At 35.0% G+C, this 18,746-nt stretch overlaps 1 protein-coding gene and 1 long non-coding RNA gene across 2 annotated transcripts in view; one reads left to right on the plus strand and one right to left on the minus strand.

The window, feature by feature from the left end:
* Window positions 1-18,746, plus strand: part of Hip1 (Huntingtin interacting protein 1) — a 167,388-nt gene that overhangs the window by 108,790 nt on the left and 39,852 nt on the right. Inside the window, exon 16 of the mRNA XM_067094293.1 lies at window positions 17,265-17,470. Coding sequence (XP_066950394.1) covers window positions 17,265-17,470 — 206 coding nt within the window. The remainder of the gene's footprint in view (window positions 1-17,264; window positions 17,471-18,746) is intronic.
* The window catches only part of LOC136832762 (uncharacterized), a 121,825-nt gene that overhangs the window by 19,922 nt on the left and 83,157 nt on the right, over window positions 1-18,746 (minus strand). The gene's annotated exons all lie outside the window — the stretch shown is intronic.

An 18,746-nucleotide genomic window follows, 5' to 3' on the forward strand; every position in this document is an offset into this window, starting at 1 on the left:
AAACAAAAGTAGCATAGGTATTGCAGAAAACATTTTTTAACACTCTCTTACTGTCTCCACTTCCAGTGGATGACTAATGATGACAATGAACTCAAGTGCTTAAATTTATAAACAGAGCGAAAACAAAGCACAAAATTGTTAAATACATATAAGAAATCATTTAAAAGATTATGTATTATAACAAAATTTTTTGTAAGTGTATGTAAATGTGATGTATAATACATTTTTGTCATGTGATGTTGTGTAAGCTTACCCCATAAGCTAGCTTATGTGTGTATACAGACACATGCATCATTTTAAGTAAACTGCGCACTTACTTTGCCCACTCTCCCTCTCTCTTGTATACTATTTTTATTGCTATTTATTTAATTCTTTATAGTATTACAAGTAATGTAGTAGTGTTGTATTACTTACACTTTTCAGTATGGGCATACTTATACGTGTGCATCACATTAAGGCAAATTCACTCTTAAATGTGCATTTGCTTATCCCCCCTCTCTCTCTCTCTCTCTCTCTCTCTCTCTCTCTCTCTCTCTCTCTCTCTCTCTCTCTCTCTCTCTCTATACAGAATAACCCAGAGAGAGAGAGACTGTCTAATGCATCATTATGTATGTGCATGTCTGTCTGTCGTGTGCTGTATCAGTGTATGGATTTAAGCTCTATTACCCTTTGATTCCGAGGTGCAAGTTATAAGAAATATTACTAATAATAACAGCAGTAATATGGAAGATGTTTGAGTAAATATTGGTAATATTACAGTATTATGGCATTTGGGTAAGTGCAAATACAATACAAGTCTATGGTATCTGGGTATATAAGACCACTGTGTATATTTTGAACCTTAATTTGTGAAAAGGGAGCTATTATATGCCATCAAATATGGTAGTAAATATTGCATTTCTACTAAAATTAGGTGTTAACCATGAGTGCAGGTCATAAAAGTTACGCCTTTAGATTTATTGGTGATTTATTGTCTATAGATAATAGAAACCTTATTTTATGTGTATTTCTTAATCCCAGAATTTTTGAAACCTCATACATTAATAGGAACCCACATTAAGTGGGCCAGTGGTTAGAAATAGATATTGAAGTTAAAAAAATGTTAGTACTGAAGTGATAAATTTGCAACTAGAATATATTACAAACAATATTGATTACGAAATACTATAACATCCACCATCTTCCTCTAACTTAAATTGTAAGACCATATGTACCCAGATCTCCAATTCAAAAAATGCCCAGAATATTGACACATAAAAAAGTATTTCAGTAATCCAACATGTGCTTACTGTGGATCAAGTGCTGTGGGATTCCCATGTTATATATACAATTCAGAATTAAAGTTACTACAGGAGAGAATAGCAGTGACATAAAAAAGCTAAGCTAGAGCTTTAAGTGGGAGTTTTTAATTATCTGTCCAGAAAGAGTACATATAAAATGGTAGCTGGCCAGGACCTTCAGAGAAATAACCCCTCAAGTATGTAGCAAATCTATATTTTCATGAAACAAATTTGGAGCTAATAAGGTAGCAGATGCTTTGTGTCATTTATACTTCACCTTTATAACATATAAATAATGGTAGGCAGAGACAGCATTGAACAGTAATGAGTTGCTGTTGATGGGATCTTTTGCAAACCAAGACCTATTGTGTCTGGAATTCGACAGGGTAGTGTTCTTGGTCCACTGTTATTTTTAGTGTATACAAGTGATATTGTTGTTGGTCTGGAAAACAAGATTGTGGGTTTAGTAAAGACTTCGCTTGAAATGAAGCTGCCCGTAGTCTGAATCTTGACATGGAGCAGATTACTGTATTTACTCATGTTTCATGCAACTTTTGAAGACCTAATTTTGAAGCTAATTTTAAGGGGAGTCGCATTATACACGAGATATAAAATGAGCGTATGTAATATTCACATAATAGTATCGTATTATAAAGTACAAACATAACGATATGTATCTTTGCCATGGCTTTTAAAAAGCTATGCTTTACCTCACTGTATTCAGTAATATTGTATGTACAGTATTCTCATATTACAGTAAACCCCCCGTATTTGCGGGGGATGTGTACCGCACCCCCCATGAATATTTAAAATCTGCGAATACTTAAAACCCCTCTAAAAACACTTAGAACTGCCTATTTTGATAGTTTAAACACAAGAAAAAACCTCTAAAAATGCTTATACCTGAGTATTTTAATAGTTTTATCACAAAAAGTGCCTTTAGTCATGAAAATGATATGAAAATACAGTTATTACGAATATTTCTCAGTGAAAAATACCGCGAATGGGCAAATTTTCTGCGAATAATGGATAGATATGTTCCACAGAGAAATCCGCGAATGCATAAGTCCGCAAATCGTGAGAACGCGAATACGGGGGGTTTATTGTACTCTTGTATTATAAAATATGAACATAGCGATCAATGTTTGGAAATCAGCTAAGGGTGATTATGCAGTAAGTTTATTTCACCATATTTAACTCAATTCAGAGCAATTTTCTTGCTACTAGTTAGCATAAATGAATCGCTAGATACTTGATGTATATGGGACAAGGTTATATTTCGTTATACAAAATGTTTTTAAATACGTCTTGTGAACTAAATTTAGTTATTTTTTTGTTAATAGATGGCATCGGGACATGTTTTTTGTGTAAAAAATCAACGGATTCCATTCACTATTTTCACTGGATTTCATCATAATGCGAGCTTTACATATTTATCTTTTATTGGCGTGACGACAACAGTAAAATGTGTTCTTTCATGACCAGTAATTTTGATTAAAATACTTTTCTCATCCATGTTGCTGATGCACAATAATTATAGTCATTACCAGCTTGAACATTGTTTCCTCAGCTTCAGCTACGACTTGCAGCTTAAATTTAGCAGTATATTTCCTTGGCAAACTCTTGTCCATAGTGAAATAATCACGATCATGGCAACATTAAAACTTAGTGCTGTACAAACAATTTGGGATGGAAATAAGTTTATAAATAGAACAGAAGTAGAGGGCTGTCATTGGCTAACAGTTCACCTTGGCAACCAGCCAGCCAGTCAGGTTTTAGCTGTATTCTATCTTGAGTAAAAACGTTTTCCTTGTGAAGCTGACGGTGACGTAAGTGCATGTGTTTTGATTACAGTACGTAGTTTTTAATAGTGTATGTATTTTACTGATTACATAAAGAATAGAATGAATTCCTTCTCATTACTTTGAGTGCAAAATTGTTGGTTCAGAGATTCTTAAATAAAAGATTTTTTTTTTTTGGCTTCCGAAGATATTTACTAACACTGCGTTGACATAACTTCAAAACAGAATTCATCTCTTTAATCTCTCGAGGACTGTTGATCCATTTCTGTTTACCTGCTGGTCACATCCTTTATAGTCCACAGAACTGATAAAAACAAAATTTGTTTGCTTTTTTTGTCCTCCAAAGATGTATTACCTGTACAGTGGACCCCCGCTTATTTACGGTTCAGCAATCGCAGATTCAGTTATTCACTGAATTTTGTGTGAAAGGCATTTTTCAATAAAAAGCAGAAAATTCAGTAATTCGCCAATTTATTCATCGAAAAATATTCACTCAGTACAGTAAAAATGTACCCCAAACTCGAGTTGCGTGAATTCACAGACACACGAACTTTTCATTTGAACCTAACTAATTGTCGTACACTTGTTTTTCACTGACACGTGAACATGCGAATCCTGAGAAACCCTGCAAAAGTGTTTGTTTAATTTTTTATGTAATTTGTAAGTTTTCAAGCTTTATTTGTAGATTAAATAACATTAAATAATAAAAATAATAATTCTCTCTCTCTCACCCAGATGAGAGAATTTTTGTGGTACATATATACATATGTTTGTTTTGTATGATAAATAAATGATTTATCTAATAATAAGTACTAGTTTTCAAATAATAAGCGTAAGAAGATTAAATAATAATAATAATAATAATATAACTGTAATTACAAAATTTGTACTATGTATGTCATACATATTTTAAACAAATATCATTCCCTGATCTTTTGTGAACTCGTTGAAGAGAAGCTTGAGGGCAAAGCTGTCAAGTATGTCAAATTAATATAACAGTAAAGGGGAGTGTTGCCGATAGCGGGTCAAAGGATTCTTATGTAATCTCTCTCTCTCTCTCTCTCTCTCTTTCTCTCTGTAAAAATTCATAAATAATTTCACTCTCTTAACGTAAGGACAACGATTATCTCTCTCTCTCTCTCTGTAATGATTCATAAATAATTTCACTCTCTTAATGTAAGGACAGCCATTATCTCTCTCTCTCTCTCTCTCTCTCTCTCTCTCTCTCTCTCTCTCTCTCTCTCTCTCTCTCTCTCTCTCTCTCTCTCTCTCTCTCTCTCTCGTTTGTAGTAAGTGTTCACACACATTTTACGATTTATTACCATTTCTCTGTACATCTTTACCTGTACAATAGAAAATTTTAAGTTGATCTAACTTTACCTGTACTGTCTATGAACTGTAAACGCGCTAGTGTGGCAAGTATTACATTCTAAAACATAGAGACAACTAAGAGTTGTATTAGTTCAAATAAAAAACATTTTGTTCATGAAAAATCATTTCAGAACAAAGAGAAAGAGACGTACTGGAATAAAGTAGTTCTTAAAAACGAGGTTGAGAAGACTAATATAAATAGATCGGTCGGAAGGGGGAGAAAGAGAAATAGTATATGTAATCATCAACCACTTATTTCTTGTTTTTAGGGTAATGTATTAACCTAACTTTTAAATGAAATTACAGTAACTTTAACTTCATTTAAAAGTTATCTTAACCCTTAAACGCCGAAGCCCTATTTACAAAAACGTCTCCCGTATGCCGGCGGCGTTCGGGAGCTAGCGCTGAAGCGGAAAAAAAGTTTTTTCAAAAAATCACAGCATGCTTAGTTTTTAAGATTAAGAGTTCATTTTTGGCTCCTTTTTTTCTCATTGCCTGAAGTTTAGTAGGCAACCATCAGAAATGAAAAAAAATATCATTATCATATATAAATATTGGAATATATGACAGCGAAAAAAAAAAACTTGTATATAATTGTATACAAATCACGCTGTAAGCAAAACGGTTAAAGCTAATGAGTTAATTTTTTTAGTTGTATTGTACACTAAATTGCGATGATTTTGGTATATAACAGATTGTAAAATGATTAAAGCAACACAGAGAAAATATTATCACAAAAGGATGCATGAATTCGTAACGGGCGGACGTAAAAAAATTTTTTTTTCAAAAATTCACCATAAATCGAAATATTGTGCTAGAGACTTTCCAATTGTTTCAAAATGAAGGAAATTGATTGAATATTACTAGACTGTAAGTTTTTTAGCTTACAATTGCATTTTTTTACCATTTCGATCGAGTTAAAGTTGACAGAAGGTTTTTTTTCTATTTATCGTTATTTATATGAAAATATTTCAAAAATGGTAAAAGCTAAAAGCATGATTTATTTTTTGTTGTATTCTACATGAAATTGCACACATTTTGATGTATAACACTTTATGTAACGAATAATATAAAACGGCGAAAAAATTACGACAAGGTGACTCAAGAAATGCTAGGATTTTTTAGCGGAGTTCGCGCACAGGATGGATGGAAGGAAAAATTTTTTTCAGAAATTCACCATAAATCGAAATATTGTGCTAGAGACTTTCCGTTTGTTGCAAAATGAAGGTAAAGGATTGATTGTTACTAGAATGTAAGAATTTTGGCTTACGATTGCGTTTTTGAGCATTTTGATCGAGTTAAAGTTGACCGAAGGTTGATTTTTTCTATTTATCGTTATTTATATGAAAATATTTCAAAAATGTTAAAAGCTAAAAGCATGATTTATTTTTTGTTGTATTCTACATGAAATTGCGCACATTTTGATGTATAACATTTTATGTAACGAATAATATAAAACAGCGAAAAAATTACGACAGTGTGACTCAAGAAATGCTAGGATTTTTTGCGGAGCGAAGGAAAAAGTTTTTTCAAACATTCACCATAAATCGAAATATTGTGCTGGAGACTTTCCATTTGTTGCAGAACAAAGGTAAATGATTGATTGTTACTAGAATGTAAGAATTTTGGCTTACGATTGCGTTTTTTGAGCATTTCAGTCGAGTGAAAATTGACTGAATGTTAAAATTTTGTCAGTTATCGTGATTTAAATGAAAATATTTCAAAACTGTTAAAAGCTAAAAGAATGATTTATTTTTTGTTGTATTCTACATGAAATTGTGCACATTTTGATGTATAACACTTTATGTAACGAATAATATAAAACGGCGAAAAAATTACGACAAGGTGACTCAAGAAATGCCAGGATTTTCAGCGAAGGAAAAAGTTTTTTTCAAAAATTTACGGATGCCCCTCAGGACACCCCGATGCTTCCTAGGGGTCGTAAAAGGCACGGGATGTGGTCCTTGGTCGCCTTCGGTCACACGTGGGCAAACAACACGGCGTTGAGAAGCTGGGTCACTTTGGCTGCTGGGTCCTTCTCCAGCATCCCAGTCTAAAACTCGTCTCACACGCTCACTACCGACTGGCAGTATGCGCCTTTCACAGTCCTGACGGCTTTGAGGCATCTCTGCAAATGTCCTGTTGCAGCACAAATACGCAAACACTCGCCAAAGTTCTGCAAAACACGGATCGTCAAAAAATCGCTCTCGCGACGGTCCGGCGCTGATGCTGTCTGAATGCGAGAAGGAGGAATTCGGCGCATGCGGCGTCTGGGTGACGCTTATAAACAAAACAACAGTTTGATCCGTGAACTCCCAGCATCCCTCAAAGCGCGCGTGATTTGAAACCTTCCGCAAACTAGGCCTATAATTATTTTTCCGCGAATATTTAAAAAAAGCATTTTTAGTCAACGTATGGTACGTCCACTTGACATTCAACAGACAATTTTCGTCGACATATGGTACGTCCATTAGGCGTTTAAGGGTTAATACTTTGGGGGCATGATTAGGGTCATATTTAATGTTTAAACTGTAGAATAAGCATTTATTAGCATTTTTAGAGACTGTGCCAAACTTATGCGAAAATTCGTTTTGCGCTAAAGGTTCTGGAGTCTAACTTTACGCAAGTTTGGGGTATAACTGTAGTGTATTTTCATGTTGTTTTGTGACTAAGTACATTTTTTATCATAAAAAATGTAGTCACAAAAATAACGAAAATAGGCAGTTATAAGCATTTTTAGAGAGGTCCTTGGTGTTCCAGCTATTAAAATATACAATTATAAGCATTTTTAGAGGAGTCCCAATATATGGCAGATTTTCGGTATTCGCGGGTGGTTGTGGTACCTAACCCCCGTGAATATAGGGGGCGTCCACTGTACTACACATTTTTTAAAACATTATGAACACACACACACTGTGTGCATATGTGCTAATACCTATTGGTTAAAGAGACTCAAATTAGCAGTATCTTTTCCTGTGTGAGAGAGAGAGTTTATCTCTTTAATCTCTCAAGGAATGTTAATCCATTTCTGTTTACCTGCCAGTCACAACCTTTATAGCCCACGTGATTGACAACAACAAAATTTATGTTTTTTGTCCTCCAAAGATGTAGCCTGTTACCTGTATTACAAATTTTTAAAATAATATGAACAAACACACAAACACTGTGCATATGTGCTAATACTAGGACTCTAAGGCTTGGCAGATATACAACTATTTTAGTATTATGGGGTTTTTTGTTAACCTTGGGATTTTCTATGGTCAGTTTTTGGGATTTCGAAAGAAAAATCATTTGAATAGAAGCACGCACCCAAATGACTCAGGTCAGCCGTTAGCACTCCGAACCACCAACTTTATGAATTGACGCTCTCAAAATAGGAACTCTCATGATACACGAGATACACGATAAAATAATTTTTTATGGGTGAAAATTTGGGGGTTTCATCTAAAATTTCCTTCTTATTGATCTAAAAAGCACCTACGCAATCAGAGATGCTATTAAAAACTAGCAATGCATTATCATCAGTGATTAACAGATATGGGTACTTAAACATATTTGTAATTGCACAAGACAGACAAACACGATGTAGCTAGTGTATGACCATACATCTTAAGATCAACTGGGGAGGTGGAGGATGAGGGCGAGGGACATTTCTTAGGTCTAGGCTTATAAAATTAATAGAAGGTTGGCTTTGTATACTTGTGTAATGTTTGACTCCATGTAATGTTCAGTAACTTCAATAACCCCTTTTTCACCCTTTCAAAAATTGTTTATTAAATATTTCATGTAAAGGTTGAGTCCAGATTTTTTAAACCCCCTCCCCCCAAGCTGAAGCTTAACTTTATTAAACATGAGAACATTACCTTTTGAGCATGTATAGTCATAAGAGTTTATCATATGATATATATACATAAAAATTAATAAAAAGATGGAAAATATGCTGCAATGAACATCCAAACTTTGGCTTATGATTCACTCACTTATCAATGTGATAGATAACATAATATACTGTAACACAAAATTTATGGTATAAAATCGCTTGAACATTTTTAACAAAAATAAAATAAATTTACTGTAATTATAATCATTCAACATGTGAAAATGGGAATTTTCTTACCAACACAAAATACATTATCAGAGTGATAGTTAATATAAGCTTTTAACATAAGATACTGTGATAGTGTATAATGTATGTATTCATATAAAAATAAGTAATAAAAAAATAGTTAAGAACTGCAATGAGAAACAAGACACAGGCAAGAACACTGCCCAGTTTTCTTTGAGTTGTTTCAAGCTCTTGTCAAATGAAGTTAGAAAAAAGTATGAAAGACCATTGCTGTGAACCCTATGGCAGCGAGCATAGGAGTTAATGTCTGATGTCCTACATTGACATGGTAACTGCTTGTGTCACTTTACATTTTTGGCCAATTTCTGAATTTTTTTTTGTTAATTTTTGTTATTTCCTAACGCTGTTAATTTTTTTTATTTTCTGACGCCTATTTTACTTTTTATTGAGATTTGACTTGTGTATGTAAAGGAGAGAGTGTATATAAATCCTGGTGATAGCCTTAGGGGGGTACATTGTTCTGTTTTTAAAAAGTAGGGATTCATACAGTTTTTATTTACAGTGCAGTATATAACAGAGGCATGTTGTCTCACCAACACACTTGAGATAGTCCTTATAATATTTTTGGGGTTAATAATGAAGAAAATCACAAAATTGGAGGATTTGTGAATTTCTTCTAATCCATGATAGATACTTCAGTGATATATTTAGAAGAATATTTTTAATAATGCAATAGAGAACTTGTAGTACCACATGGTAATTTTCTACCTTATGTAACCTAAAGAAAAGTATTCACTAAATAAAATAGAACTTAATTCTCATTCAACAATGTATTTATCAGTGTAATTGGATGATAAATAAAACAGTAGTTGTCAAAACAACAAACTGCACATTTGAGATACGGGCTGTTAATTACAAATGTTTTATTTTATTTTATGCAAATGTTAAGTTCTCACAGGTAGAAACACACAATTACGGTGATAAGAATGAAGGTCTTACCATTTTTCTTCTCAGTACTGGTGTTAGCTTGAAAACCCATAAGGTACCAGTCCTCTTTCCCTTGTTATGAAGCATTAGGTATTTGAAACTTAGTGTGTTATCCCTTTTATGGATTTAGAAGTTTCTTAACTTCCTTGAGTTTTACTATCATTTTCTTCATAGTCTTCACTTGTGAATCAATTTTTCTTCGGTTGGTACTGCTTTTTCCAAATAACATCTCTAACAAATTCTCTTCTTCATTTCCAAAGTTGTGTTCTAATGTCATTACTTGGGAAGCAAATGCAGTGCAGCATCATGTTGCTGTTCATGTCTGGAGTTTTTGTTACTGTTTGTTTTTCATCATATCCTTTATGCATTTATATTTCTTTTCTTTTATCAACAATGCACGAGTAAGAAGTGGCAGTAATACGCAATCAACTAGCTGAGAAACATTCATACCATCTGTGGGAGTAGGTATTGTGATGGTTAAACTTGTGGGAGTAGTTGTGGTAGTAGGGGGTGTAGCAGTAGCAATGTGTGCTACTAACAGAAAAGTAATACCCTTAGTGAATGACGATAGTTTTTCCTTTCTTTTCCCATTTTCAAAACCTTATATTCTCATTTTGTTTTATGGTTTGCTTTGTTGCATACCTAGGTAATGATGGATTAATTTTACAACAAAAAAAGTATGTGATTCAATGAAAAATATGTGATTCAATGAAAAAAGTTTTTTTTTGTGGTTGGAGGGCATTGTTTATGGGCATTTTGGAGGACATCACAATGCTCAGATCTTTTCCTGGTTGGAAGGGTGTGTTTAGAGAATGGAAAATAAAACTGCTAGACCCTCCAAGAATAGTTTTTTTACATACATTTTATTACGATAAAAAAATAACTGAATTTTAATCAAAGCCAATACGGGAAAATAAAATTAATCTTTGACAACTGAGCAGTACAGTTTTTAGAAATATACTAAGTTTTTTTGCATAGTATGTAAGTAGATTTTGCCATATGATCAAGAGAATTATTTTTGTGAGTGGGAATAGGAAAGGACCAAAATTTTGCTAGTTCAAGGAATTTTTGAAGGAAAATTTACCATATAATATCCTAGACTGTATAGTATCACATCACAAAAGATGTCAGCATGAAGGAGTTTATGAAAATTCTTACTGCTGCATTCCTATGAGGAGAGCCTCCTCCTTGCTTTGTCAGTTTTTTTTTTGCTTAGCTATGCTGCTGATTATTTTTGTTTAGTTAGGGAAGTTAGCACGCTGACTTTCTTGTGACCTCTCATTCACTTCTTAGAAAGCTACAATTTTTGTTACATTTATTACTATGACAGTAAACAAGCATTATTTTGCATAATTTATGAGACTATTTGCCAGTCAGTCAAGAAGAGAAAGCAGGCAGGTTTTTTCTTTTTTAACTCCTCCCCTAACCATTATCATCATCAGCCTTTGCTTACCATATCATACTGAAATTTCCCAACCCTCTGCTTGTTCTCTAGCTCATCTAGAGGATATATATAAGTGCAGAGGTAGGTGACAGGCATGAGTTTACCAGTGATGCTGCCCCAGGTGAGACAGCTTGGCTAGGTTCATGCCTCTCAGGCATCTCCACCAACAATCACTTATGTGGCAATTGACGCAGCCATGGTTGGCCTCAAGCAACTCTCCCTGTCACTGCGTGTCTTCGAGTCACGAGTGAGTTAGGACCTTGCTTGTAGGTTGAATGAGGGGAACCTCCTAGTTGGAGCTTCTTTGAACTCCTCCACCTCCGAAGATGATGCTGTTTTCAGATGCGTCAAGAAGGAATGGGTCACACATTTGGGGAATCTTTCTAATTAAGGTGTGGGGACAGAGAATTATACCTTCATGTGCACATCATCATCTTGGGATATGTAAGACAGATAGCTTCAACATTCCAGGACAGTGTGGTCACTTCATTCTTTTGATGAGCAACAGCAGGGTGACAGTGGTCTCCCCTCACTTTTGTCAAGTTAATAGTGCAGATGCATTAATGGGTTCACCACACTGTTGAGCTGTCAGCCAGGGACATTCCAGCTGCCAAGGGAGTTATTTGGGATAGATTGTTCTTAGTTTTTCACTTGAGGAAAGGCTTTTTGAGCTTTGGGGAACTCCAGTGATCAGTCTTTTCACCACTCAGTTCAACAACTTGTTTTGCCCTTCCATTCCAGGCCCTAGTGGTTAAATAGGAATTTTCTTAGTTTTCTGTTCTTCACTCCCACCCTTAGCTGGAAGATGTCATGTAGCAGCCGCTGAGACAATTAGGCATGCTAGGCATTTCTCTTACCCCCTACATTTTCCCCTCAGGTAGGATAGTGGCTGATTTCTCCTACCAGGGATATCTGACCAATCGTAGGTCAGAAATACCCACGCCAAAAGTTAACAGCTTTTGGGGGAGATTTGGGGGGTTTGTGTTTCCTCACGCCCTGACCATTAGAGCAACACAACGTCTCCTTGTCATACTTCACCATTACAGCTCACACAACCTAAGACTTTGGGAAATTGCGGCGAACTTTCGGAATGGTTCATATATATATATATATATATATATATATATATATATATATATATATATATATATATATATATATATATATATACACACCAGGCAGTCCCCGGTTAATGGCGGGCTTGGTTAACAGTGATCGGTTTTATGGCGCTTGTCTAGCAACGAAAATCGGCAATTTTCGGCGCCGAAAATCGCGATTTCCGCCTATCGGCGCCAATAATTGGGTATTGGCTCCAATACATACCTAACAGAGGCGCCGATAACCCCTGAAAATCGCCAGAAAAGCCCCGAAAATCGCCGACTTTCGGTTATCATCACACCCTCAGAAACGGAACCCCGCCGATAACTGGGGACTGCCTGTATATGCATATTCTTACGTTCTGGGGTCTGTTGGAGGAATGTAAAGGAATTTTTTTTTATCATGAACTGCCTTACGGGGTCAGCACAGTACCCAGAATGTAATAAATGGATGGGAAAGAGGGGTGACTTATCTTAATCATCAGTAATTAATCAGGGAGTGGAAGGTCGCCATGGGAAATGAGTATCAAGTTACGTTAAACTGAATTTATTTAAAGATGAAGCAATCAAGCAATTAATCTGAAAAGGCTGATGATACAGCAAGTAAGGATTGGTTCCCCGGGACTGTGATTCAGGTATTCTTGCTTATATCAGAAATGGCAGTACAGTAAACCCCCCGTATTCGCGTTGTCAACGTTCGCGGACTCACGCATTTGCGGGTTTCTCTGTGGAACATATCTAGCCATTGTTCGCGGAAAATTCGCCGATTCGCGGTATTTTTCACTGAGAAATATTCACTAATTACTGTATTTTCATATAATTTTCATGAATAAATGCACTTTTTGTGATAAAACTATTAAAATATTCAGGTATAAGCATTTTTACAGGGTTTTTCTGTGTTTAAGCTATCAAAATGGGCAGTTCTAAGTGTTTTTAGAGGGGTTTTAAGCATTCGCGGATTTTACCTATTCGCGGGGGGGTGTGGGACGCATCCCCTGCGAATACAGGGGGTTCACTGTACTTCTAAGTGGAATTGATTCACAATGCTGGGACTGACTGCTCGGGAGCAGGGTAGCAGGATTTCAGGAAGAGAGTTCCAGGTTAGCATTCAAAACAAGGAGGTTCTCTCACACTAAATTAACTAGAGACCATGGAGGAAATGATCAATTAAATTTAATTAGCCCTTGGTAACACTATGGAGGGAGTAATCTAATTCTGATCACTGAGTGAATTTGATTGGAGCTTAGGGGTGAATCATGGGCTGCTTTGTTGGTAGGTTTGCTTTAACAAAGGGGGCTTTGTTTAGGAGAGTGAAAATTTGGAAATACTGAAAATATGGAGAGAAGTTCACGAGAAGGGACAGTAACTGGCAAGGGATCGCGTTCCCAGACATACCTTAACCTGTTCTATGCAGAGCTCTTGTGAGATGATCTGGATACTCTGGCGATTGCAGCCGTCCCAGGATGAAGGGAGAAAGATGAGGCGCTTTTTTTGTATATATATACACATACAGAGTCATACCCCGAACTTACGTGAGGTTAGGTTCCAGAACCCTCGCACAAGGCGAATTTTCGCGTAAGTTCGGCATGGTCTCTAAAAATGGTAATAAATGCTTATTTCTAAAGTTTAAACACTAAATATGACCCTAATCATGCTCCCAAATTATTAAGCTAACTTTTAAATAAAATTAAAGTTACTGTAATTTCATGTAAAAGTTAGCTTAATGCATTATCCCTAAAAAAAAATGGTTGGCATAAAAATAGAGTTGGAAGAGAATTTCTGTCTCTCTTCCCTTCTGGCTGATCTATTTTTAGAAGTCTTCTCAGCTCTTTTTAATAACATCTTTATTCTACTTCTCTCTCTCTTTGTTCTGAAATGCTTTTTCATGAACAGTGTTTTTTATTTTGAGTAATACAACTCTTACTTATTATGTCTCTAAGTTTTAGAATGTATTTGCCACTCTAGCGCATTTACACTTTGTAGACGGTACAGGTAAAATTAAATCAATTTAAACTATCTGCTGTACAGGTAAAGATGTACAGAGGAATAATAAAGTGTTGTCCTTACTTAAGAGAGTGAAATTATTTAGAGAGAGAGAGAGAGAGAGACTGTCCTTATCCTTACTTAAGAGTGAAATTATTTATCAATTATTACATTACGGAGACAGAGAATAACATGAGAGAGAGAGAGAGAGAGATATTGTCCTTACTTGAAATATCAAGTTAAAATATTAATGAACTGTTATAGAGAGAGAGAGAGAGAGAGAGAGAGAGAGAGAGAGAGAGAGAGAGAGAGAGAGAGAGAGAGAGAGAGAGAGAGAGAGAGATTGTTCTTACATTAGATATCAAATGAGGAAATTCAGTATTAAACTAACTTTTAAATGAAATTAAAGTTAATATAATTTCACTTAAAAGTTAGCTTAATACATTACCTTAAAAAATAAATAAATGGTTGACCTAAAAATATAGGAGAGTGGAGAGTGTCAAGATTAATATCCTATTTCTCTCTCTCTCCCCATTCCACTGATCTATTTTTAGAAGTCTTCCCAACCTTGTTTTAAAAAACTTCTTTATTCTGTCTCTTTCTCTTTGTTCTGAAATGCTCATGTCTCTATGTTTTAGAACGGCGCATTTACAGTTTTTAGACGTTACAGGTAAAATTGGACATACAGGGAAGCAGTAATACGTAGGTTGCGCTAGGAGAGAGAGAGAGAGAGAGAGAGAGAGAGAGAGAGAGAGAGAGAGAGAGAGAGAGAGAGAGAGAGAGAGAGAGAGAGAGAGAGAGAGAGAGAGAGAGAGAGAGGAGAGAGAGAGAGAGAGAGAGAGAGAGAGAGAGAGAGAGAGAGAGAGAGAGAGAGAGAGAGAGATGTTGTCCTTACTTAAGAGTGAAATTTTTTATGAATTATTATGATCACACACAGAGAGAGAGAATTACATAAGAAACCTTTTGACTCCCTAATCAGCAACATTCCCCCTCTCTTGTCATATTAAATCGACATGTCTGACAGCTTTTTGCCTTTGAGCTTCTTACAGATGAGGGAAAGATATTTTGTTTATTATCACATATGAATTTTGTAATTACAGTTATTATTATTATTATTATTTAGTCTTATTAATCTTATTAATATTTGAAAATTAGAACTTATTATTAGGTAAAAAATTTATTTATCATACAAAACATATACATGTGCCATAAAAATTCTCTTATCTCAGTAAGAGAGAGAGAGAGAGAGAGAGAGAGAGAGAGAGAGAGAGAGATTGATTGATTTTATTACTTTTATTATTTAAGGTTATTTAATTTACACACACAAACTTGAAAACTTATAAATTAAATAAAAAAGTAAACATAAACTCTTTTGCAGGGTTTCTCAGTATTCACAAATGTTCGTGTGTCTGTGAAAAACTTGTGTATGACACTTACAGTAGTTAGATCCCAGTGAAAAGTTCGCATGTCTGTGAATTTGCGCAACTCAAATCACGCAAGTTCGGGTTATTACTGTATATATATGCAGGCAGTCCCCAGTTATCAGCAATCCGGTTTTACGGCACTTGTCTAGCGCCGAAAATCGCTGATTTCCATTTATCAGCACCAATAATTGGGTATTGGTGCCGATATATACATAACAGAGGTGCCAATAACCGAAAATCAGTAATTTTCGGTTATCGTCACGCTATCAGAACGGAACCCCCGCCGATAACCAGAGACTGCCTGTATATATATACAGCGTGACAACAAGCGAAAATTGGCGGTGACCTAAAATTAGCAATTTTCGGCGCTGGTAAGTACCAAAAATCGCCGATTTTCAGTTATCGGCGCTTCTGTTAGGTATGTATCGGTGCCAATATGTGATTATCGGTGCCAATTTTCATCGCTAGAGAAGTGCCGAAAAACCGGATCGCCGATAATTGAGCCCACTGATAACAGGGGACTGCCTGTATAAATATATATATACAGCCAGTCCTCACTTATCGGTGGTGTAGGTGAATGGCGTCTTGGTATTACAGCGCTTGGCTAACGACGTCGTTAACCAGATTTTTGGCGACGGTAATTTATTTTCAGTGTTGGTAAGCAGTGTATCAGCGTTGGCAAGAGGTTTATCGGCATCAGCAAGTGGTTTATTGACGCTGATAAGCGGTTAACGGCGCCGATAAACGGTTTATTGGCGCTTATGACATCATAAACACCATTTGTTACCATAATTATCGGCAATTTTTGGTTATTGGCGCTTGGCCGGGAACGGAACCCTACTGTTAATCAGGGACTGCCTGTATGTATGTGTGTGTGTGTATATATATATATATATATATATATATATATATATATATATATATATATATATGTGTGTGTGTGTGTGTGTGTGTGTGTGTGTGTGTGTGTGTGTGTGTGTATGTATTTTTCAGTTTTTTCATTTAATTTTCTTCACTTTATATTCATTATAAAATTAGCATAGCCCTGAAGACCGCCATAATTTAATGGCTGTAACAGTTATTGGCGTTAAGCAAATGGAGCATAGCAGTAAATAAATAAATTATATATATATATATATATATATATATATATATATATATATATATATATATATATATATATATATATATATATATATATATATATATATATATATATATATATATCCCTCAGGTTTGTATGCTAGGAAAAACACAATTTAAAAATGTGTCATGTTTACAACATAATTCCAGAACTTAATTCATGCAACACAGTAAATATTGAATGCCAATTCTATCATTTAGGTTACCCAATAGTCATGTTTTTTAACCAATAAAATATTTAATTTTTTTCCATATGTGTATGTACTGTGTAATGCAGTTTGTGCTTTGGTGTTGTGCCATGTTTGAGTTGGTGTTGAGATTAATTTACAGAAATTTGAGGTACCTAATCAAAAGTGTTGTAGGTGGATATCTAAAAGTTGGAGCATTAACTTGACATGTAGTTTAGTATCACAACTAGTGTTCTAACATACTAATGTTAAGAGCATTCTAACTTATTTTAACAGTTTTGCAGTGTTTAAAATATTTACCAGTATTTGAATTTGTTTGAATTGTATTACCATATTGTGCCATGGTGGAATATGATATAAGTTATAGTGTAAAGTGGATTTACTTTACATGGGAGTGATGCTCATTTTCATATTGATATTCTTTGTAACAGAGATAATATATTTGGATAAATTTGCTATTACAGTTCTCCTGTTAATAGGTAAGCGAGAGTATTTTGGGTACATGCAGTGATTTAATGGCAGCTGTGCGTCAGCTAGTTCAACGAGCTTCTGAATTGCAAGCTGAAATAGTTGCAGCTGGTAAAGGTGGAGCGTCTCCTCATGAATTTTATAAACGTAACCACCGCTGGACTGAGGGACTTATCTCAGGGGCCAAGACAGTAGCTTTAGCATGCCAGACACTCATGTAAGTACCGTACATATATGTAAAGGTAATGAAAAGTATATTTTTGTGATACTTTTATTCATTGACTTTAGAGTGAGTCATAGTTATGAAATGAAATAAAAGTTAAGTAAAGGTTTATAGGTATTAACCTATGAAAAATCAGTACTTAACCTTTCATGTACTTTACCATTTTTGCTGGAATTAAAAATATTAGAGAATGAAAATGAAACATATTTTTAAATAGTGTAGCCACTGTTTGTTCTCAAAGGAGTTACCTTTATGGTCCTACCAGGGCTCCAGAAAACAGATCAACCAGAAACAAGAATTCTCTCAGCTTTTATGGTCCTACCAGGGCTCCAGAAAACAGATCAACCAGAAACATGAATTCTCTCATAGCTGATCTTGGCCAGAATAGTGCTTGGTGACACGATGTTGTAGTATAAATGGGCTCAAGGCAGGAAGGCCCTTTTCCATGCCTAGCAGCAGTTACCCAGTATATTATTATTCACCCTTCTCACACACATGAGGCAACGGTGCATGAATCAACTATGTTCGTATTTACTCTTACGTCTCTGTTAATGTCTCTGTTACAGATTACCAAGATGTTTCAGTATCTGCTGAGGAAATTTAAGTATGTACATGGTTTGAAGCCCGTCATGAAACCAGGTGCTTTTTTTCTTTATTTTCTTGTTAAATTTCATTTTGAGAAATGGTATTAAGACGTGCTAATTCAGGAATCCCCTCATTTGAGTGTGATATGGTTTTCCATGTTTATAAATACCTCAAACCATTATTCATAAGGATCTGGTTTTCATTAGTATTTGTACACTGAAGGTGTTACATTACAGCAGCTCAGTTTAGCAAATCCTTGAGGCTCCCTCCTAGCAGGATGTAGAAAATACTTTCCCTTGCTGGTTCATTTTATCAAACTAATTATAACTAATAAAAAACTATATAATTTTTGCCAAATTCACAGTTATTGCTACAATCCTGTATTCATTGATAGCTAATAATAATGTGCTATATAATACCACCCTATATTGGTGTTACTTTAATTTTGATTCGCTTAGGTAAGTTTCAATGACCGATGGAATTGCCACACTAACCGAGTATTAGTCAGATGATTTAAAATATAATAACCCCTTATGTATGTGGTATCATATTTTGTAAATTAAAAAAAAATATTTTTTTTTTACAACACTGATAGTGTTGATTTAAAATACACTACCTTGTAGTTTGTATGTGGTAATTTTAGATTTGCTAGGTTAGTTTTAATACTTTAGCCTGCAAATATAAA

This window comes from Macrobrachium rosenbergii, chromosome 50 (assembly GCF_040412425.1).
Source record: "Macrobrachium rosenbergii isolate ZJJX-2024 chromosome 50, ASM4041242v1, whole genome shotgun sequence".
Classification (NCBI taxonomy): domain Eukaryota; kingdom Metazoa; phylum Arthropoda; class Malacostraca; order Decapoda; family Palaemonidae; genus Macrobrachium; species Macrobrachium rosenbergii.